The 23,724-nt window shown below is 42.4% G+C and overlaps 1 protein-coding gene across 25 annotated transcripts in view; it reads right to left on the minus strand.

Annotated features, from left to right (window-relative positions):
* NFASC (neurofascin) overlaps positions 1-23,724 on the minus strand; it is a 313,180-nt gene that overhangs the window by 148,135 nt on the left and 141,321 nt on the right. For all 25 annotated transcript variants that reach the window (XR_008306603.1, XM_053248157.1, XM_053248160.1 and 22 more), the window contains exon 3: positions 10,153-10,340. Coding sequence is in view for 24 of the 25 variants with exons in the window: in XM_053248157.1 (XP_053104132.1) it covers positions 10,153-10,246 (94 nt within the window). In the remaining variant the exon portion in view is untranslated. The remainder of the gene's footprint in view (positions 1-10,152; positions 10,341-23,724) is intronic.

Consider the following 23,724-nt stretch of genomic DNA (forward strand, 5'->3'; position numbering starts at 1 on the left):
AGAATCAGTCCTCCTCAACACACTGTTTGCTTCATTATTGATAACGAAGTCTGGTTTGGTAGATCAGCAGTCACATCTCCAAGATCTTTGAGGAGAAAGGCCTCGGCATTCAAATTGGAATCACTGGCCTCACTGGTGGGAATTTGATCTAAAGCTCCTCTAATCCTGCACCTGTAGGAAAACTAATCTCCATTAAGGAGGGAGGGCCTGTGGGGTCTGCAGTTCAGAGGGAAGGGAGCTCATTTGCTTGGAGAGTCAGCAATTTGCACGCTTACAATAAATCCTGAGCAGCTGTAGCTATTTATGCACCACCTGCTCGACTTAGTAAAACCTGAAGCCTTTCAAGTTCAAAAATGGGAGTGATGAATTAATTAGCTGAGTCTCTGTTGTGAACAATGGGCAGGCACCGAAGGGCTAAGGGAGATAGAGCACTTTCTAGGTTAAATAAAAGGAAGATTAAACATCCAATTCCCCAGCAGCTTGCATGAAGGAGAGAGGGAGTCTAGAGCCGGATGCCTCCCTCTCTCTGCAACTCCCCCAAAACACAAAACCTTTGAAATGGGCCCAGCTGGGTGAGACAGATGTTTGTAAGATCCCTTCATGCTTTCCATTGATTTGGTACACCCTTCTTTTCTCCTTCATCCTGCTATACTGTTAAGCTCCTATGATGAGGAAATCTTTGAAGTAGACAATACTTCGCAAAAATGGTCAAACCACCTTAAACCTACATTTTAGAGACCTCTTTCAGCTGTTCAGAAATCACAAGTTGTCATTCAGTGCAAGCATAAGCATGTTTACTCAGAAGTAAGTCCCACTGAGTTTAAATGGGTCCTTCTCCCTAGTAAGTGTGATTAAGATTGCAGCTCCAGAATTGGGAAACATTCCAGTAAACCATATAGTGCTGTTTTCAGGGGTAAGGTTAGATGCACCAGTTTCTCCATATTTTCAGCATGGATGATACCAGGCAGAGCTGCAGTGAATAGATGCATGTCACAGATATCTGCAAATTGGTCCTTACACCTTGCAAACGTTTACTAAAGGTAAAAGTAAAGTTGTGCCCTTGAATTGGTGTCGACTCCTGGCAACCACAGAGCCATGTGGTTGTCTGTGGTAGAATACAGGAGCGGTTTACCACTGCCATCTCCTGCTACTACAAATATTTATATACTGCTTTTCAACAAAAGTTCTCAACACCAGTAACAGCCACTGGATGCAGAGGCATAACTATAGGGGGGGCACGTGCCCCGGGCGCCATCTTTTCTGGTCACATGGGGGGCGCCGACATGACAAAAAAATATTTTTAATTTTCTAAAAAATTTTTGTTAATACAAATGTTTCCTGCTCAGTGCAGCAGCGCTGCAGCAGTCAAGGGAGCGCGTAGGCAGCCCATCCCCCACGAGCGGTCCCTTCCGCACCGCCCGCGCCCCCCCCATTGCTTTGCTGGCACCTGGTGGCCAGTCAGTGGCCTGGCTTGGCGGCGGCGGGCGCTTGTGAGGAAAAACCTAAGTATTATGTAGTATGTTGTGGCGCGGGGGGGGGCGTGGGGGGCGCCATTTCAGTGCTTGCCCCGGGCGCCATTTTCCCTAGTTACGCCTCTGCACTGGAGGGATGCTGTTCCGGATTTGGATAGGGACAGTTGCTCTTCCCCTGCTAAATATAAAAGAGCCACCACTTTAAAAGATGCCTCTTGGCGAGAGGAGAGAACTATGAGCTGAGAGAGGGGAGAACTATGAGCTGGCAAAAGTGGGATAAAAACGCAATCAGTCAAATGCCTCAAGCACTTAACACAACCATATAAAAAGAGTGATACATTCCAAGTGCATCAATCTCTATCATAGTTTTCTAATCTATTAAAAAAACCCAATGGTATCCACTTTCTGCCCTACCAGAGTGTTGTGAGAATTAAGTGGTAACAGCGAAGTACTAATTAAAATCCTTGATGGAAGGTGCTTTAGAAATGCAAAGTGTTACTTTAAAAGCACTGCAACCTTTAGTGTTCCTCTACTAATAGCACACGTACTGAGTGTACCTCTTTACTTTTCTAAGGTCAAATTACACTTGGAAAGACTAAATGACTCCATTCAGGGGGAGGAGGAAAAATATCAACAGAAAGTTATTTTTTTAAGAAATCACTTGCGTTTGACTCCCCTGCTCCTTTCACTTCAGAAGGCTCACATATCAGAACAAAGGCTGAGGTCTTTTTGAAGCAGCAGAATCAGAAGCAGTCAAGTGCTATGTGCACAAAGTAAAAATCTTGATGTCCATATAATGAAGCTAAGTAATTGCTTAACAGCAAAGGGAGTTCAAGAAAATGCAATATTAAAAGACTAAGTGTCTCAATTCAATTCCAGATCATAATGAGCACAATTCTGTGACCAAGCCTGAAGCAACTCAGATACTGAAGCACCAAGCCTGAACTTCTTTAAACTAAACACAAGTGCTCATGTGTTTTAGAACTTTGCTGTCCTTGTGTAAACTCTGCGTCTTCAAGCCAACCTCCTACTAAAGCACCATTTGATAATTCAGGTATCTTGCACAAGGTCATATGATACTGCTAGCACAAGTGTGGGTAGCCCCTGGAACAGCCACGCTGAAGAATCTTCTCTGTGCAAAACAGGGACATTCTGCACTGCTTGGAAGCCAGATACTGTAATGAAATCAAACCAAAAAGGTACCCAGGTAAAGGTAAAGTGTGCCATCGAGTTGGTGTTGACTCCTGTAGACCACAGAGTCTTTGGTAGAATACAGGAGGGGTTTACCATTGCCATCTCCCACACAGTATGAGATGATGCCTTTCAGCTTCTTCCTATATCACTGCTGCCTGATATAGGTGTTTCCCATAGTCTGGAAAAGATACCAGTGGGGATTTGAACCGACAACCTCTGGTTTGCTAATCAAGTCATTTCCCTGCTGCACCATTAAGTGCATGACATGAAAGCAGATGATGTGACAGCTTTCCTCAGGTTGAACAGGTCTTGGTCTGGTCAGGGCCTGGATGGGACATTGCTTGGGAACTCTATGCAGACCATCTTGAGTTATTGGGGGAAAGATGATACAAAAACAATGCATATGTAACGATCAGGCAGTAACAGCCTTTCCTTTCCTGTAAAGAGTGAACCAGAAGCGAACCCTGTCCTGACTGACAGGCACTGACCTCTGGTGATCAGCTACTCTTTTTGGGCTTTTTGGGCTTCAGAAAGACTTAGACAGAAATAGTGTGATAGCTAACCTGCATTAGACTATTTTCTTTCTTTTCGTGCTATGCAAATCCTTACAACTGGTTTACTGTGTTTTTATTTGTAACATAACAAATCAAGGCAAACTGAGCCAATGCCCTTTTCCAACTAGGGCATTGTAAAAGTCTATGTAAACTCTCAAGGGGGCTTTTTGTATTTTCTTGTAGGGATGTGTGAAACATTTAGGGTACAGAATGATCTATACCCGAAACTGCTCGTTTCGGGTGATTTGTTGCTGAAACGAATCACCCTCTTGCCCTCTCGAAATGTTTTGGAGCCAAAACGAATCACCTCTGTTTCGGCTTCCAATTATTTGTAGTTTCTGCCCTTCATTTTGTGGCCAATAAAGTGCTTCCTCTTCCTCCTCCATTTTGAGTTCTGACGTCTATTTGAATTTCCAGCCTTTTTTCCTCTCATTGACTTCAATGCAAAAAGGTCTGATCTGATGTCTACTTGAATTCCAGGTCCCAGGGCCAAAAGAGTAGCAAATGAGAGTGGATTCATGGTTTGTATTGAAAATCTCATTTGCTACTAAAGAATCTACACTCAGAACACCTCAGAAACAACAGAACCCTGTATCCATGGGTTAGAAACCCATGGGGGTGGCTGGCACCCTATGTGCACTACACCACCACTCGCTCTGGGCAACCCCAGCACCCCCCAAGTGCAGTTATGGGGCTGCTGAAACCTCCATTATAACTTATGGGGGGAAACCTTAAAGACGTGTAAACTTCAACAAATCACCAAAAAATCAGCCCTTTGCCCAATCCCTCTGCAATCTGGGTGGTAGCCTCCACCCATTAGGCACTACCACCCCATCCCACTCTTCTGCCCCATATCACACTTTATGCCCCAAATCTGCCCCAAAGACTCTAAAACTTCAACAATTCACCCAAAATCAGCCCTTTGCCCAATCCCTCTGCAACTTGGGTGGTAGCCTCCACCCATTAGGCACTACCACGCCACCCCACTCTTTTGGCCCTGGGACTCGTTTTCTTGATCCAAATCGATTCAGATTAATTTGGATCCGAATCTAATCTGGGTTTATTTGGATGGGCCAGATTCAGACCCAAAAACAAATTGAGGGTGTTTCAATTTGGATCCGAACTGAAACACCGAAAATCCGAATTGCACACCCCTATTTTCTTGCATTTATGTTCTATGCAACTGGGTAACTGCGATTTTTAAAGTGTGAGGGCCCAATATCATCTGAGGGTGCTTTTTGAAGTATTCTTGTAGTTACTGAGTGTTCCTTTTACCTTTAAATTTAAGCTGAGAGAGCCTCAGACTGAAGCAGTCTGTAGTATTTTGAATAAAGTTTTTCTCTTTTTGTTCTTTGCATTTTACCTTTGAGGAAATTTTTAATTGAGTGGATTTTTAACTCAGGAAAAGGGGTTTATTCTGGTGCAAAAATGCCTCAATATTAATTGTTCAGCAACCTACCAAGTTTTCTCACCATGTGGGAGCTGCACACGGAGGGGTTTTTTTTTTTTTTTTCCTGTTGGTAAAAGAAGGAGAGTTTCCCTGGAATTTCACCCACACCAGGGAGGGATTAAAGTCTGTTAAAAAGTGGGCGTGGTGGCAGCAATACATCTACCAAGAAACAGCTAAGTTTTAAAGGAACACCCTTTGTTGAGCAGACATGGAGGAAATGAATAATTTTTCTTTCCCCCATGTGGGCCTTACTTTGAGACAAAGGCTGGGCTTAAACCCACTATTTGTTACAGCATACATAATACGCAATGAATAAAAGGCTGGGGTAAGCAATAATTAAAAGGCCCTAATCCTTATGATTGTAAATATTATCACTTCTGTTAAATCCGGAGACCATCGTCCCACTAATGGTGTGGAGGCTCTGTTTGCAAAGCATCTGTATAGTATTCAGTAATGTGGAGTGCCACTGTGTGTGCATGGGGAGCAATTTCCACCAATCTCTCATTCCCCCAAAAGTGCACAACCCCCCTGACCCCTGGGACATATTTAGGGTTGCTAAAGAGCACTCCTGGGAGAAGGAGAGACCAGTGCATCTCTTATATATCTATTATATATTTTGAAGAACATTTTTGTTTGTGTGAAATAAAGTAATACTTCCCAATGGCTGACAGATACCAAATTTTGCATACACAGTCTTACCACTGAAATTAGCTGAATGTACTAATTTTTACATTGGAATGTGCTCAGGGGAATGTAAAATGTTTTGGGTAGTTTTTAGAAGAAATTCTGAAAATCATACTTCTGTGACTTCACAATTACCTCCAGATACAAAATTTTGCATGAACAATCCTGCCGTTGAAATTAGCTGAATGAACTACATTTTCCACTAGAATATGCTTGTGGGGAGGTTTAAATGGGGGGGGGGGTAATTTTTAAAAAGAAATTCTGAATATAATCCTATTTTAACTTATTGTTCTCAACAGATTTTTAACACTCAATAATCAGATCAATAATTTCAAAATGACATAAAGCCCAAGAAAAGCAGATCTTTACAATATATGGTCATTATTCAATAAAATGAATTATGTTTGAAGTTGAAATCCTACAATTTTTAAAACTCTTCTTTTACTTCCCTTTTGAGAACATATTAATAAAAAAATACTACAAATTTAATTTCTTGAACTTTCCTATAAGTGTCATCTATGCAAAATGACTCTGCCCGGTCAGTGACAGGCCCCACCTACTAGTTAGCCTATATTTTACTTACATTATTTCAAGTGCAGAATACGTATGAACAGGATCCTGAACTTTATTGCTCCAGAATATCACAAACTTACTCACTTTTCTGATAAAACAACTATAAGTTGGTCTTCCTTCTCTTACCCTAATGATATTTGTCAATTTAATTGCATATACCATGTTCCACACCCTTATCAGTCAATCTGTAACAGAAGTCAGATCTTTTTTTTCTCCATTGTGGCCATTCCTGCTGCTGTTGAATGAATACTAGCTTCAAGAGCCCTATTGTGTCATGGTTCTACTTCTGTCAGGTCATGGTTCATTTCAAAGCTATGTATGAGTGACCAACAAAACACAGTACTAGTGCTGGCTGTGTTCAGGACCATATACAAATTCAAGTTGTTCAACCCTGGCCTACAGTATCTTCTGCAATATATTGTGAGGGGTATTACTAAGAAAGGTTAATAAAGGTTTCTTTCACCCTCTTGAATACAAATATCTTTTGAATAATTAACCTTCAAAAAGGCATGATTGATGTTGTTCTACTGCATGCCTTTCTAATAAATATTATTTTCACATGTTTCTTGATGACAGTATCTGCCTGAGAAAATAGTCTCCTGTCCTTGAAGGATCATCTTCTACACAGTCTCCATGGCAATAATCTACACCACATATAGCTGAGACTTCTAATTATCAGTGGTAGATCAGATAGATCTGCAAGTGCCTTCATATGCCTGTAGACTGGAAATTAATCTTGTCTTTATGTAAATCTAGTTAAGGTGAAACTATGCTTTTATGGTAATTAGAAACAGCTTAGAATTACATAGAAGTTCATTGTGCAACAATGTTTATGCAAGAGAGGAATCTCTGTTGAGTCTATATTGTTTCCTACCCAAACCCAAACGTACTTGGGCAATGTGATTCAATTCTGAACACACACAGATATGACTGGGCTAGACATAAAAGCCTAGAAGCAGTTCATATATGAAGTTTTCAACTCATTAACAACAGGCATTAAGTAATGCCAAGCACATATAAGTTTGTCATGTGACAGCCTCTATTTCCATTCCAACAGTCGCAAACCGCCTGAAAACTCATGTATCTTGCATTTTCACTTCCAAAAGTAATATATTCTGGTATGTTGGCATTGTTTTTAATCAAAGAAAGTTTAAAAGCCCTTATAGCTGTATTTGGGAGAGAAAAACAGACATCTTGTGTTAGGAGAGTCTGCTGAAAGCCAAAGAGGAATTGGGGAGAACTTCTGATGCAGAAGGTACTTTAATTATTTGAACTGCCCTCTCTCCCTCTCTCATTTATGCAACCAGATTTTATAGGTTACAATCCCAGGGTTATCGCAGAAGCTAGGCAAGAACTTTCCAGGGTAGTTCAGCAATGAATCCATACTGACTGTCTTGGGTATCTTGCAGGTTACTACACTTGCTTATGGAACTATGAATTTCACTGACCAGACTCTGTCACAATTAATTAATTAATTAATTAATTAGCCTAATAGGGATGTGTGAACTGGCTCACCCTCGAGCTGGTTCGACATCAAACTGGTCCAGCTTGGCTCACCCTCGAGGTGGACTGAGCTCAGTTCAGGCCAGCTTGGGGCCAGTTCGGAGGTTATACAATTTTTAATTTTTTTTTAACTTACCACCAGGTTTGGTGGCCTCGGGGTATGTGTGTGTGCTGCTGCTGCCCCAGGAAGGCCTCTGGTGGTTCCCCCGCCAGCCTCCACCATGCATATGTCCTGGCCAATGTGATGACCCGGCCATACAAGTGGCCAGGATGCATGCGTGGCGGCCTCCAAAATGGCTACCGCCACCTCAGAAATGACCTGAAAACAGGCCAAAATGGTCTGAAAATGGTAAGTAATTTTTTTTAAAAAAATTAACTGTAGAACCCCTGAACTGGCTCGAATTCAAGCCAAGCTGGGCCCCTCATTCACAATGGCAAAACTGAACATGCCCAGTCCAGTTTGAGTCTGGTTCAGTCTTGAACCGCACTTGGCAAACAGATTTTGTGCACATTCCTATAGCCTAAACCTAAGCTGAACCTAAACAGCTTAGGCTCAGGGTATTTAAGAGAACGTCTTCTTCACTATGAGCCCCATCGCCCATTACGATCATCCAGTGAGGTTTGTCTGCAGTTGCCACCAGCTTGTCTGGTGGCTACACAGGGATGGGCCTTCTCTGTTTCCACCCCAAGACTCTGGAATGCACTCCCTACTGAAATAAGGGTTTAAAACCTTTGCTTTAAACCTCAAAACAAATAATGGTTTTAAGGTTTTAATTTCTGTTTTATTTTGTTTTAAAACACCCAGAGATGAAAGTTTGGGGTGGTGTAAAAATTTAATTAATCTCATTCTTATCTACTTTTCTCACCGCTGCCCCCTCCCACCGGCCCTTAGTGGATCCCCCCACCCTTTACTTGTAAAGGGGAATCCTCACTGGGCAGCTACAAGAACCTAATTAAAATATTACCAAATGGAGTCTCTTTTATGGTTTGCTGCCATGATAGGTGTTTCCCTTCTACAATGGAGGTTTTCCTCAGGACTGCATTAATATGTTCTGTTCACTTTTGGTTTCACTTTCTATTCCCCTCCCCTCCTCATCCTGTGCATTTATATCCAGACTCCTCCTCCTTGCTCAGATCTATTCCATCCTCCGAAATCCTCTATTCATTAGGATGAACCTAATGGGTCTTTCATCCCTGTAGGGTTATGGTTGCAAATCCTACCTTCACCAGATGGTGGTCCGTCCATGACAATGGGGAAATCACAGGAGTCCCCACTGATGGAACATCACTCTGATCAGAGTAAAAGACCAAATTGAGCCATTCAAGTGGCTTTGACATTCATACTGGAAGTTTGCTTTGATGCTATTTTCTCTTTTCTCAATCAGCTTGCTAGTCACTCAAAACTCAGTAAGAACAGCAGGAATTCAGCCATTTTACATTTGGTGGTACAAAACAACACAAGGCTCAATCCACATTATCAAAATTAAACTATCCCCAATTGTAACATACATTATTGCTGGTCACACAGCTCAGTGGTTTTCTTGCTGACTGGACAGTCATTAGTGCAGAAAACATTACAATCTGCATAATATATGGAACAATGATTGAGCCATAAAACTGAACGATCAGAGAACATGGACACCAATCACGCATTTTGAATTTGCCATACACTCCATTTAAGTTTTAGGTTGTGTGAATTTCTTCTCATTTTTTCATGTTACCTCCCTATCCATAAGCAGCAGAACTTGAAAATACCAAGCAGGTTCACACGTACACTTTACTGCAGTTAAAGCTGCCAGAGCTTATAACTCTAGTATGCCCAAACACACAAAACCCCTGTTAAGGCTCAAAAGTTAACTCCAGTTTGCCCTGGCAAACTCCAATTGGGACCTGAGATTTTCTCCAAGGTTTGTGGCCAATAATTGCAGTTTTGCCGCTGAAGCGTTACGCCCAAAGGCAGACTCGCCCATAATTGCGGTTAAGCACTTCTGTCTGACAGCAATTGCCTCTGAGATTCAGCACCACCTTCACATCCTTTCCTCTCTCCCCTGTTCTGTCGTGAAATTTAAAAAGAGACACAAATCTCCTACTAATTCCTGCTGCAAGGCGCTGTATAGTAGAAGGGGGGAAGGGAGAGGGGTGAAACTGGGAAAGATGTTTGTAAAATACAAAATGTCAAAAAACGTTAAATTAAAAAAATTAATTAGGATAACATAGCTAGGAACAGAGTGAGGAAAGAGTTAAGCTGTCATCTGCCTGAGGAAGCTTACGGGACTTGAAGGAAATGCCTCCATTGAGACTGTGGCAAATCGCAGCCACTTTGCTGATGTTGTGACACTTTGCCCACAGCTGGGCTGCGGAGCTTTCTAGAACGTCCTGGAAGTGGAGTTTTGTTAGTTGTACATCTGTGGCACTATTTCGAGTTTGGAATTTTAACTCTTGTTCATGTTAACTGCTGTTAAAGTGTATGTCTGAAGCCAGCCTCTCTCTGGCTCAAGTAACAGTTTCCAGTCTTTACCTAGCTATACACTTTGGTTGACAACAGCCATGAAACTGACTGCAATTGTGCAAAGGAAAGGGAGAGGTAACTTCCTCGGGGATACAGCATATAAAACAATTCAGGAACAACAGCAATGTTCACAAACCTTTTCTTTAACCAGTTAAACACACAACTCCCTAAAGATATTAACTGAGAAAGATGAAAATAAATCAGTGCACTTACGATCCCGAGGGACTTCAATGGCTCTGACGAGGTGATGAAGGTATAAAGCGAGCACCACTCCCATATAGGTTAGGAGATACCTTTGCATTACCATTTTGAATATTTGGCTAAGATCCTACGTCCCCAGTTTCCTCCAACAAGGCAAAGTGGTGTCTTACTACCGTAGTGCAGCAGGATACTTTGATTTACTGGAAAATAAATCAACAAATAATTAATTAATGATCTCTATTTAAATTCATATATGCTTAGTCTTTTTCTTTTTGTCGGTGCACTGAAAATGGAAAATAAATTGCCCATTCTAATTAGTTCTTTGGCAACTCAGAGAGGCTTGCATGAAGAATAGGGTGTCTTTCTCCTGCCTTCTCCTCAAGAAGTTTAACCAATTCTCACAGGCTGGGTAAATTTCATTTAAAATTCTTCTCATTCCTCTAATGGTTCTAAATTATTAAATTATTTGTATAAAGATCCAACAAGTTTCAAGCTTTAGAACTCAAGAGGTTTAAATGCAATTTATTCCCTAGACCAGAGGTTCCAACCTGTCCTGTGGTCCTCCAGATGCTAATAAACTACAACACCCATCATTCCCAGCTATAATTTATTGTGGCTGGGGATGATAGGAGTTATAGTTTAGCAAAATCTGGAGGACCACAGGTTGGGTACCTCTGCCTAGATTCTTAAGAATGTCCTATAATCTAAAGAAAATCTCTAATGACATAACATACTTGACAGTATCTGGGTAGAGTACAACTTGACACAATGTATAGTACTTATCTGGTACCATGTTGTGTTGTCAAGGTTAAAAACATGTGTGGTGGTGGTTGGATTTTTTGTTTTTGTTTTTTTTGCTTCAGGAGATTCATGGAAGCCTGCTCCTTGCAATACTTTTTATATTTGGTTGCAAAAGAGATACACATATAACAGACATACCCATCTATTTTGTAGTGAAAATCATTTCAACATGCACACATCACTCACAGCTGATACAAGGCAAGTGCATTCTGTACTTGGGTATCTTTATCCAAATACAAAAATAAACAATCAGAAGAGTCTCAGGGCAATTCTCATTGTATGGTTTACATTCTATTCTCAGGGTTGTCCAGAGGATTTATGGGATCTGGGGCAGTTGTGATGTTGGGACCCCTCTATAAGGACGTGTGTGTGTGTGTGTGTGTGTGTGTGTGTGTGCGTGTGCATATGAGAATTCCTGCAGGGATGGTCCACATGAAAATTCTTACATGTAGCTCCACCTTGCCCAGTTTATAATGGTTGGGTCAGGGCCTACATCAGGCCTGCTCAACTTAGGCCCCCCAGCTGTCTTTGGACTACAGCTCCCATAATTCCCAGCCACAGTGGCCAATAGCTATGAATTATGGGAGTTGTAAGCCAACATCTGCAGGAGGACCAAAACTAAACAGCCTTGGACATGTTGCAATTCAATGGCATCATATACTATGATAAATAATTTCCTCTTTTTTTTTTTTGTAAAAAAGGAAACTTTAAACAAATACCAAGAATTTTGTTGAATAATGTAGTAGGGCTGGGGCAAAGATTAATGGTATGTATAGGAGTTGAAGTGGGGAGGGGCTTAATTATGGGGGCCTGCCTGGGGGAGATTGCCTGAGTTGCCCTCCACCCATGGGGGGGCTATCTAGTTTAGATACCAAATACAAAATATTCACATCTCTTCTCAAGTTTGAAGAATGGTGTGTGTGTGTGTGTGTGTGTGTGTGTGTGTGTGTGTGCATGCACATGTATGTACACACACATGCAAAGTTCAGCATGTTTTCTTTAAAACACTTGGAAAGACATTGCTCTTTCCAAGCATTTTTAAAAAAAACAACGCAATGACATATTTAAAATAATTAAAAAGAGGTCAAAATTTGCAAATGTGCAAAGTCTTAGTGTGGATATATCACAGCAACACATGTGTAGCCTAATTCAATTCTGTGTGCTTCAACCAGGTGATAGAATGCAACAATTATTAATAGAAATGACTCTAGCATTCTGCATTACACAACATATGCCACCAGATTGACAGTTGGGTGTAACATCCCTTGGTAAGGAAGCCGTCTGCATTTTAACTTCATTTTCCAGATGGACTGAGATAGTAAATGTCAAAAGGACTGCCTAGGGTGATAGAATGAGAAGGGTGGATTTGGAGAAATACAGCATTGCCTTCTATCGATCTATACCGCCCTTCCGATACGGCTCAGGGCGGTTCACAACATGATAAAAACAATTAAAAACAAATTAGCAATTAAAATCAAACTATTAAAACACAATAAAACCAATAAAACAGCTAAAAGCCCTGGAAATCAGGGCAACAATTTAAAACAGTTTAAAACAATTAATCATTTAAAAACTCTGGAAGGCCAGGCCAAATAAGTACGTTTTAAGGGCTCTCTTGAAGGACAGCAATGATCTCAGATTACGAATTTCTGCCAGGAGTGCATTCCATAGCCCAGGAGCAGCTACAGAGAAGGCCCGCCTCTGCGTCGCCACCAGACGAACTGGTGGCAACTGGAGACGGACCTCCTCAGATGACCTTAACGTGCGGTGTGGATCATCTAAAAGAAGGCGCTCTTTTAGATAACTCGGACCTAAGCCGTTCAGGGCTTTTAAAAGGTAATAACCAGCACTTTGTATTTTGCCCAGAAACATATCGGCAGCCAGTGTAGCTGTTTCAAAACAGGCATCATATGGTCTCTCCGGGTTGCCTCAGAGACCAATCTGGCTGCCGCATTCTGAGCTAACTGAAGTTTCCGGACTACGTACAAAGGGAGCCCCATGTAGAGCGCATTGCAGTAGTCAAGCCTGGAGGTTACCAGCTGATGCACCACTGTTTTGAGGTCATCCTCTCCGAGGAATGGACGCACCTGTCGAATCAGCCGAAGCTGATATAAAGCACTCCTGGCCATGGCTTCCACCTGAGATACCAGGGTGAGGCCTGGGTCCAGGAGTACTCCCAAGCTGCGCACCTGCTCCTTCTGGGGGAGTGTAACCCCACCCAGCACAGAGAAATCTAACTCATCCCTCAGATTCTGAGTCCCCACAATGAGCGCCTCTGTCTTGCTTGGATTCAGCTTCAATTTGTTCTCCCTTATCCAGCCCATTACGGCCTGTAGGCAGGCATTTAGAGAATGAGTGCCATTTCCTGAAGATGAAAAGGAGAAGTAGATTTGGGTGTCATCAGCATACTGATAACACCCTGCACCAAACTTCCTGATGATGTCACCCAGCGGTTTCATGTAGATATTGAAAAGCATTGGTGACAGAATGGAGCCCTGGGAGACTACATATAACAGCTCCCGTTTTGAGGAGCAACTGTCACCAAGCTCCACCATCTGGAATCTACCTGAGAGATAGGAGTGGAACCACTGCAAAGCAGTGCCTCCTATCCCCAACTCCTCCAGGCGATCCAGAAGGATACCATGGTCGATGGTATCGAACGCCGCCAAGAGATCCAGAAGAACCAGCAGAGTCACACTCCCTCTGTTGATTCCCCGGTAAAGGTCATCCATCAGGCCGACCAAGGCTGTCTCAACCCTATAGCCAGCCCTAAAGCCAGTTTGAAATGGGTTTAGATAATCAGTTTCCTCCAAGACTGCCTGGAGCTGGTCGGCCACCACCCTCTCAATCGCCTTGCCCAACCAATGGAGATTGGAGATTGGCCTGTAACTGTCCATCACTAAGTGATCCAAAGAAGGCTTCTTTAGGAGTGGTCTAATCAATCCCTCCTTCAAACAAGGGGGCACCCTACCCTCCCTCAGTGATGCATTTATGATATTAACTAGGCCATCTCCAACAATCTCCCTGCTAGATAGAAGCAGCCAAGTCGGGCAAGGATCTAGAGAACAGGTGGTAGGCCTCACAGCCCCAAGCAGCTTGTCCACATCCTCAGGAGTCACAGATTGAAACTGATCCAATCTAATACTGCAAGAGAGATTGTTGGACACCACCTCCATAGACCCTGCAAAAACAGTGGAGTCCAAGTCGGCCCAAATACAGGAGATCTTGTTTGCAAAAAAAACCATTAAAGGCATCACAGCAAAACGACCCCAGGGACTGATTTGAAGTAGAAGGAGCAGAAATCAAACTCCTCACAACCCGGGATAGCTCTGCTGAGCGCAAACCTGCAGCCGCAATGTGCGCAGACCAAAAGCTCTTTTTTGCCGCACACACCGCAACCGCATAACTCTTCAAATGGGTGACATGCTGTATCCTGTCAGATTCGAACCGAGTTCTCCTCCACTTGTGCTCTAGTCGCCTACCCAACCGCTTCAGCCCCCGCAACTCCTCAGTATACCAAGGGGCCATTTTTGCAGCAGGTCAGAAGGGACGCTTAGGAGCAATCGTGTCTACTGCCCTGATGAGTTCCCTGTTCCCACCAGGGCATTGACAGAATCACCGGCCGCACATACGTCAAAATCCTCCAAGGCCTTTTGAAATCCCACTGGGTCCAGCAGCCTTTTCGGACGGATCGTCCTAATAGGTCCACCACCCCTGTAGGGGTGGATTGCGGCTGTGAGACCAACCTTAGCCAGGTAGTGGTCTGTCCATGACAACGGGGAAACCACAGGATCCCCCACCCACAGAACACCCCCCTGATCCAAACAAAAGACCAAATCGAGTGTGTGGCCGGCAACGTGATTTGTTTCAGAAACTAATTGGGATAGGCCCATAGTTGTCATGGCTGCTATGAACTCCTGAGCCGCACCAGACAAGCCAGTCCCAAAGTGGATATTGAAGTCCCCCAGCACTAACAGTCTAGGAGACTCCAACACCAACTCCTTTGAACCAACCAACCAACCAACCAACCAACCAACACACACAAAGGGGGCGGTTCAAATGAACCTTCCCACAACAGGCAAATTAACTACAACTAATATTTAAGTTATGCTTGGGAATGGGGAGAGATCTGCACATGCAAACTTCTGCCTCATGTGATGTGAAATGATTGGTGGACATATTATCTGAACTGGCCCACAGACTGTTTTCTGTGGTGCTTTTAAAAAAAAGTTAGATGCCGCTGATGGGAATTGGATTTGGCGACAAACATCTTGGCTGGAGAGAAAGCACAGGTTACACCTTATGACACACAGACTATGGCCTGGTCTGTGTGTCATAAGTAACTTCTCATACAGAAGAATGAGGTGATAGAATTCTGAGGTGGTGAAATGGATTGTGCCACTTCAGACCAGTGGCGGATTAACACATAGGCAAAGTAGGCACTTGCCTACGGCAGCAAATTTTGAGAAGCAGAAAATTTGCCTATGCATTAATCTACCACTTGCACTTGGGGGGCAAGGGAAAGTTAAATCTACTTTGAAAACTGCTGCTCTGAAAAGGCGGCGAGTGCTCATAGTGGGCTCGCCTGCCTCCCAAATCATAACAGGTTGTTAGGGCCATCTTCATATGTGCATGTGGCAGGATGGTGGTGGAGATGGTGGCAAGAGCTTCTCCCACAGGCCCACCTGCCTCCCAAATGACAGGTTGGGCTGTTTCTGGCCCATTTTGGACCTCTGCGCGCACGCACACAAGGCCCGAAAGGGGGCTGAAAATGTTTTAAAAGTAGATTTAACCCCCCACCCCCACCCCAGCCTTTTACTTGCAAAGGGGAACCCTTGCTGGGGCGGTAAATCTCTGGTCACCTATGGGTGGCAAAAAGCTTAATCCGCCCCTGCTTCAGAACATAGGTGGGGTTGTGTGTGTCACATTCTTAATACTCCTCTATGAGGAGGAAAAATCCATGAAAGTTGAAAACTAGCACAATTGGGAGCAGGCTGGGCCAGAACACCTCTCCCCGAGACACTGCTTTTTTACTTGCTGCCAATGTTATACAAGTTGAATTCCCCATTCACTGCCTGAAGTGGTACTGTCAAGTACCATATGACTGCTTCAGGATTCTGCCACCTCATTCTGCTGCATGTGCAGACCAGACTGAAACTCAGATCTACTGAAGTACTCATGTGCCCATTTGTCATTCCTCTGTTATGCTAGTAAACCAATACCACTCTGGTGTTAACATATTGATCTTTCAGACATCTTTGAGAAAAGGAGGAAATGCTATCACACCATAAAGAATGTCCAAGAACAATCTATGTAAAGTAATAGCTCAGACCAGGGGTTCCCAACCTCTGGTCCTCCAGATGTTGCTAAACTACAACTCCCATCATCCCCAGCCACAATTTATTGGAATGATGGGAGTTGTAGTTCAGCAACATCTCTGAAGGACCACAGAGTGGGAACCCCTGGCTTAGATGATCATGCAACTATGAAACTGCTACACTGTATGTAACTGGGGTTCCTGAAAGCCTTTCAAGTGGGTTATAATGGAAAGAGATTTAAAAATACTGAACACCCACTCCAAATAATATTCTAGCTAATTTATTCTCACTTTCCTGAGCACCTAGAGCGTAGGATTTTAACCAATGGTTCACAATACAACAACCTCTAATCAAAGCACAGCATATTTATCAGTGTCGTAATGACTGAGGGAATATGAAAATCCCTCCTCCCACTCACTTAAGGTGCAGGGCCATAGCCCTGCATCAAGCTGCAATACTTGCTGTGGAGAAAATGTTCCTGGAAAATTCAGGTACCCTTTACCCAGGGACATCCCTATACACAATAGACCAATAGTCTGACTCAGTATATGGCAGTTTCCTATGTTCCTATGTTCACAAAGCAGAAAACCATAGGCTGGTTCCACTGCCCACAATCATTCTAGCCCACAATCATTCTAGCAGACTGGGCTAGCTAGAATCAAAAGCAAGCTGAAACACCTAACATGAATATATTATACAAATTAGATGCACCAGGTCACCACACCCAACCAATTTCCTGAAAATCTTTTGCCTCACTAGCTTATATATGTTGTGTTTTAACCATTGTTTCAGGTAATCTACCAGTAACTGCTGACCAGGCAAAGAGACACCTTTTCCAGTAGTGAATCTTTATTTATTTATTCTATTTAGGAAGATAGCAGCAATCATCCCCTCTGTAGCAATCCCTTCAGGGGCTATTGCTTGTGTTTTCCCTTGAGTTAGTTTCTTTTTAGATTCGGAGCCCTTTTAGGGCAAGGAACCCTCTTCTCTGTTCTTTTGTTATGTAAACAGCTTTGACAATTTCTTTGTTTTTTAAAGCAGTACATAAATATTCTAAACAACAACATTTTCTTTCACCAGGCTAAATTAAGGTATCCTGAACTAGCAAATGTATGCTGCTTGATATATGGGGACGGGGTGTGTAAGTCAGTGCTCAAAATGAGGAGAATGTCAACATTCACACGTCCGTGTTGACAATCCCAGATGAATTTTGTGAATTTCTCAAATTACAGCTATATTTCTCATTTTTTCAGACTATGATTGTTATTGTGACAAGCACATGTAGGTGACTGTTAACATTCACCAGTGTAACTCTGAATTTTCAAACATTTAAAAAAAATTGTCAGGTTTTGTCAACATTCCTACAAGAATATTGGGATTCATTCAATTTTTGAAATTCACCATAACATATAGACACTTGTGAGTCTGCTTTATGAATAATAATAATTTTAAAAAATCAAGATTTAACATTTTTTATTTTAATTTTTTTAAACAGCTGATGCTATCTGCTGCATTACCATCAAGCATTGTAATCTTCAGACACTTCCTCCTTATCTTCCAATGCAAGACAGTTATCTCTAGCACATGAAATGTTTCTGCTAACTGAGATGGTTATGAAACACAGACATCCTATGGCAATTTCATGCTGAGAAACATTTGAACAACTCCTGATGGTTTGGTGTTTTTTTTTAAAGACACCAATAATGTGGATTAAAGGCAGTACAAATGAGGATAAGCCATCCAGTTTTAAAACACTGAAACCCTGCTTAACAGAGCTGTTACATCAAGAGGGTGTGCCTCATCCTCAATTTAAAGTTTGTCTTTAAAAGAGCTATAAATATCTGACATCCCGTTAAAGCTGCAGACTGATCTCTGTTCATACCTACCATAAAAACCAAAGCAGTAAGAGCAAAGCATCCCCAGCTTCGTTTCTACACTATGTTCCTATCAGAGTTTACTGCTATTGCATGTTATTTATTTGTTAATTAATTAATTAATTAATTAAATTGCTATACCGCCCCATCCAAGAGCTATGGGTGGTGCACAAGTAAAAAACAAAAACAAACACCATTTAAAACAAACTGCTTAAAACAATATTAAAACAAAACATAACAGTGGTGGAAGGGGAAACCATTTGGCAATGCAAAGCAACACCAGTTTCATGAGATATAAATAAGGAGCAGTTCTGGCTCCAATTGAAGTTTCATAAATGTAAACAGCAGCTTCCACCTGGATGGGTATACAAACATGAAAACGTTTTGTCTTTGTAGCAGTTCATATAAAAAGCAGTTTCTTCAAGGATGTTTTGATTTCTTTAAACAGTTGAAACTCTCAAAGAGACTGGACAATTATAGCTTAAGATGATCTATATGAGAGATTATCTTCCATAATACATAAAATTATCTTCAAAGACTCAAACGAGAGAAAGCCATCCCTCTCTTTCCCTCTGCAAAATGACCCATGGGTTTATTCATCACCACCACCATCCCTCTGTCCACCATATAATGCAGGTCTGAACCAGCTCTTCTAATTTCCAGGTGCATAACCTAATGATAACTAAGCTATACCTCTAATAGCCTGAAGGGCCAAACTGGAAATTGCATGTAAATGCATTTAACAGTCTCCTCCCGGCCAATGGGTTTGTTTGGGGTTTTTTTTAAAGCGTTTTTTTTTTTTTTTAAGCAGGCATGGGAGAAATGAAAATGCCCCACCAATTTATACGTGGAAGCCAACAGCATGAAAATCCTGAATGGCTCACTCTGCCCTTTTCCTTCACTAATAATATACTAAGTTATTCATCTTGTATAGGGAATACAATTCTGCACACATCAGTAAATCCCCTCTGTGTGTCCCAATTCCACCAGTCAGATTAGAGATTAAGACATGTTTTTTTTAGCTTGCAGTTTTTTTGGTGGTTCTAAAGATGTTTTTAATCCAGCTGCTGCAACAAATTATATATCTATATATTATATATCTATATCTATCTATCTATATCTATATCTATCTATCTATATCTATATCTATATCTATATCTATATCTATATCTATATCTATATCTATCTATCTATCTATCTATCTGTACCAAAGAATCATCAGGTTTTAGGTAGAATTCAAATTATCTGAGATGTACTGTGTCCTCTGCAGTTAACATAAATGGGAGCTTCACAAGTTTAACTCTCCCACTCATCAACACCTGATATACTTGTTCTATTCCACTGCAGATCAAATATTGCAGCCAGAACTGCAGAGCTGCAGAGGCCCATTTAGATTAAAAGCTCTGCTATGGATAACTGTTCTGAAGTAGATCCTCGTCCCCATGTCATGCAAGGATATGTGGGGCTAACCTTGCTACCATCAGTTCTTTTTTTCTTTAATGGAGAAGGGATGTGCTGGAGAAAGCAACTGCCAAGTTTCTACAGCGGGGAAAGGGCAGGGTGGTGGAGGAGGATGTTTATAAATGTGGAAAGCACCCCAAACAGCATAGGAAGGTTGGAGAAACATGGGCTTGCTATGATGTCACAGGTACCATCAAGCAGATGCCACTAGTGCAACCATCTTTCATACAGTCAGGGGCATAACTATAATAGTGCAAGGGCAGACAGTTGTCTAGAGGCCCACGGCCCTGCGGGGGCGGGGGGCGGGATGGCGGCCAGAGGCAATTCACATGACTGACTCCCCCAGCCATACACCTGCCCGGGCTTCCTTCCTTCAGTTGTATTCATCCTCCGAAATTGATGTGAGTGTTAAGACCTGGAGCTACCAGAACAGCATGTCTTTCTCTAGTACCTTTAAATGACTTGCATCGTCCACAATTTACAAAAAAATAATAATTTAGGATGATGTTCCATTGTGGTACAAAGGTTATATATATAAAATTTTTTATTATGCTTTTTGTTACCACTATTCAGCCTCATTTAAGATTTCTTTACTTCATGAGCTGAGCTTCAGTGTGGGGGGGGGGGCATTTTAAAATCTTGTCTCTGGGCCCACTCCAACCTTGCTACGCCCCAGTAGAAATTGTGCAACAGTCATATTTTTTAGCACACAAACAGCCAATTACTGGCAACTTCAGCTATCAGTCTGAGTACTACTGAACAGCAATTCCCTCACAATGGAAGCACTCAGTGGGGCAACATCATTCTAGATCAGGACTGGGCAGACTGTAGACTTCTGGAACTACTCCTCCACACACACACACACACACACACACACACACACACACACACACACACCAGGAGCTGCCCCCCCCAGGCTTGGAGATCTCACTCTTGATGTGCTCAGGTGCCTCACAGCATCATGAGCTCTCCATTTGTGGCACATGGGGACAGGTCACTTAGTTGACAGTGGGCCAATCACCCCTAGCTTTGGCTACTACCAAGCAAATTGGAAAGGGGATCAGATGCATACCTTTGTTGGGATACCTGAAATAGACCCCAGAAATTAACTAAAGCAGGTTAACTTTCAGCCAAGGCCACTCTGCACTCAGAGTGAATTGCCTCGGTCCCTCCCCCCTTTTTTTGCAAAGGATAGCAGCAAGCTAATGCACCAATTAACTCAGCAGGAAGAACGCAGATAAAGCTCATGGAGGTAACTTCCCCCCCTCACAAAAGAGGTTGAGTCAGTGATAAGGACCTCAGCGCTGGCCTGCCTAGGCAATTCCCACATTGTTATACTCAGGAAGAGCGATCGGCAACAGTGCAATCCTTGCAGGTTCCATCCAACATACCTATTCAGCAAAGAAGGACAACAGGAATGTGGCCCCATGAGGGTGCTCTTTGCGTACCATTTACCTTGGAGTCATCAGTTGCTTGTGCGATTTACATTTCACAGGCCATCACGCCAGGCTGTGTCCATTTCTTCGTGCCACTCTCCAGATCTTGCCTAGTTTGGTCTGCCCAGTCTTCCTTGCTAACATAGGAAGCTGGTTCCATGGAGGAAGCAGCCTCGTGGATTCACCGCTATTAACTAACCCCTCCGACCTTCTCACCCCTGCTTCTGATTGAGCTACCCCTGAGGAACGAGGTCCTTCAGTTGTTCCAGGAGCCCCGAAATCTCTCCGCCCAGATCGGGTGATATGAATTTTGCCTCTCGCTGGGCCCAACTCTATCCCTATTCCCTTTTCTTCAATCCCTTTTCACTTCCCTCTCTAAAGCCTCCTTCTCTTGCCTGCCTGGGAATTTATACAATTAGGACTTTAAGCTAAAACAGCTCTTTGTAGTTGAACTTAACTTTAATAAAAGATATTGATTTAACCACACATTTCTTTCTGTTCCCTCCAATAAAAACTTTCTTTTGATTTTGAAACTTAAATCTTGCCTCAGTCTAGTTATTTCCTGGGTCCACAACTTTGTGCAAATTTAATCTGATGTGGAACTGTCCATGCAAGCCTGAATGCAAATTTAGGGGTGTTCACCAATCATCCCAGGGCAGTTTTATTAACAACACTTCTTTGAATTCTAGGATAATTTTGCTTTAAGAAAGGCAAGAGGAACTGCTTGCATTTCTCTTGAAGAAACTCAAGAGAACTTAACTGGAGAGAAAGTAAAAGCTACCCTGAGCTATCGAAGAGAGAGAGAAAGTTTCAAAATGATGTGCCCATGCCTCCATTCATCTAGCTTATCAAATACGGAGTAGTGACTGGAAGAGAAGGAAGGAAGAAGCAAGTTCAGACTCTGGCGAGCTACCTCAGATAATTCTGGGAGCTACCAGTAGCTTGTGGGCTACAAATTTAAGTATTTCCCAGTTATTTTCCTCCAGGCTTTATGATTGTGTAAAGTTTTATTTTTAATAATTGGCAGAGTTTTTGTCCCCTTTTAGATTTAAAAATGGCTGTATGTGGGACTTATTTTCTTACAGCATAATTCTGTATTTGTTTATTCAGAAGCAAATCCCCCTGTGTTCAATGGGATTCACTCTCCTGTAAGTGTACATAAGATGACATTCAGTTATTTTCAGGATTTCAGGCTGTGGGTAGGTTTGGTTTCTAATATGAACTTCCTCAGGTCATGACCCTCTGGCTGGAAGCCCTGTCTTACAAATACTAGATGTGCTTGGATCGATTATGCTCACAGTGCATACTGCACAGGGTCAGATACTTGCTTCTTACTGTGCGCAACAAGGCATCTGCATCATGTGCCCTCAAATCATACCCTGAGGCATTTCTGTCCCCTTCCTCTGTTGTCTCGGCATGTCAGATTTTAGATGGTAAAGTCCTTGGAGAAGGGACCTATTCTCTTATGAAGATTCTTATGAATGTGAAGTGCCATTGATGGAATAATGGCACTTCAAAAGCAAACAAATGACAGCAACATTTTGCAGCTTCCTCAACCATATATATATTTTTTTAACTGGGGACAAACTATATGCAACTGGGCACTAAGTGTAGGTTAGCTTCCAATATGCCTGATTTTCATAAGAAGGAAACCTGTGGCTCTAAGTCAGGCAGCCTAGAGAGAATTCAAGAATGCATACTCCTGTTAGGGATGTGCATGAGCCAAGGTTAGTGCATAGGTTCAGTTCCGAACCAGTTTGGCGCTGTGGGAAGGAGAGCGATGAGCAGGATCTTTTAAAAAAGAGGAGAGCAGGTCCTTCCCTACTCTCCCACTGCCACATGCAGCTTCTTGCTGTGATGACACTGGCCCCAAGTATCCATGTGAGGATGTCATATGTGTGCTGGCACCACACATGGGTTCCTGGGAGGAGCACCATTGCAGCAAGAAGCTGCATGAGGCAGCATAGAGAAGGTAAGGACCTGCTCTCCTCTTTTTTAAAGATCCTACTCGCTGCTCCCCTCCCCGCAGCATCAAACCTCTACACAAACCTCAGTTGATGCACATCCCTAACTCCTATCTATTCAAATATTACAACTTCACACGGTCCAACCTGATGAAAGCTTCGTAGACAGATGATGAATAAAATAGGAGTGTGCCTTGCAGTCTTTAATAGCATGTCTCCAGGCCGAGCTACATGCTAAGAAAAGCAATCTATGATTAATCTGCTTTTCAAAAAAATGCAATCACAGGGAAGAGTGTGCATGTGTGCACACGCACATGCATGCTCATTTGATTTCACCCACCCTTACTATTTACTCCACAGAGGGAAAATTACAGGTGCTGGCAACATGCTCTCTCTTTCTCTCTCTTGTTTTTGCTCATGGATAAAATGACAGCTGGTTAGTGGGTGGGAGGTGTTCAGTTTAAGTCAGGAAAACAACATGAAAAGAAGGGCAAAATGTACCCCCAGACAACTTCCGCAATGAAATTCGCAACCCCGCTAGATGCATTTATTTTCATTCCATTTATATGGCACTTAACTTTTCAAAAGGAAGTTAAGCAGCTAGAAATAAGGCTAAGACAATAATAATGGCTGTAGTACCAGTGAAGATACTAAAAATAATTTGCAAAAATAACACTTTTCTAGTTATAAAAAGAGCAACAACAAAACCAAAAAGAGCAACAACAAAACC

The sequence above is a fragment of the Hemicordylus capensis genome, chromosome 4, assembly GCF_027244095.1.
Source record: "Hemicordylus capensis ecotype Gifberg chromosome 4, rHemCap1.1.pri, whole genome shotgun sequence".
NCBI classification, from domain to species: Eukaryota; Metazoa; Chordata; class Lepidosauria; order Squamata; family Cordylidae; genus Hemicordylus; species Hemicordylus capensis.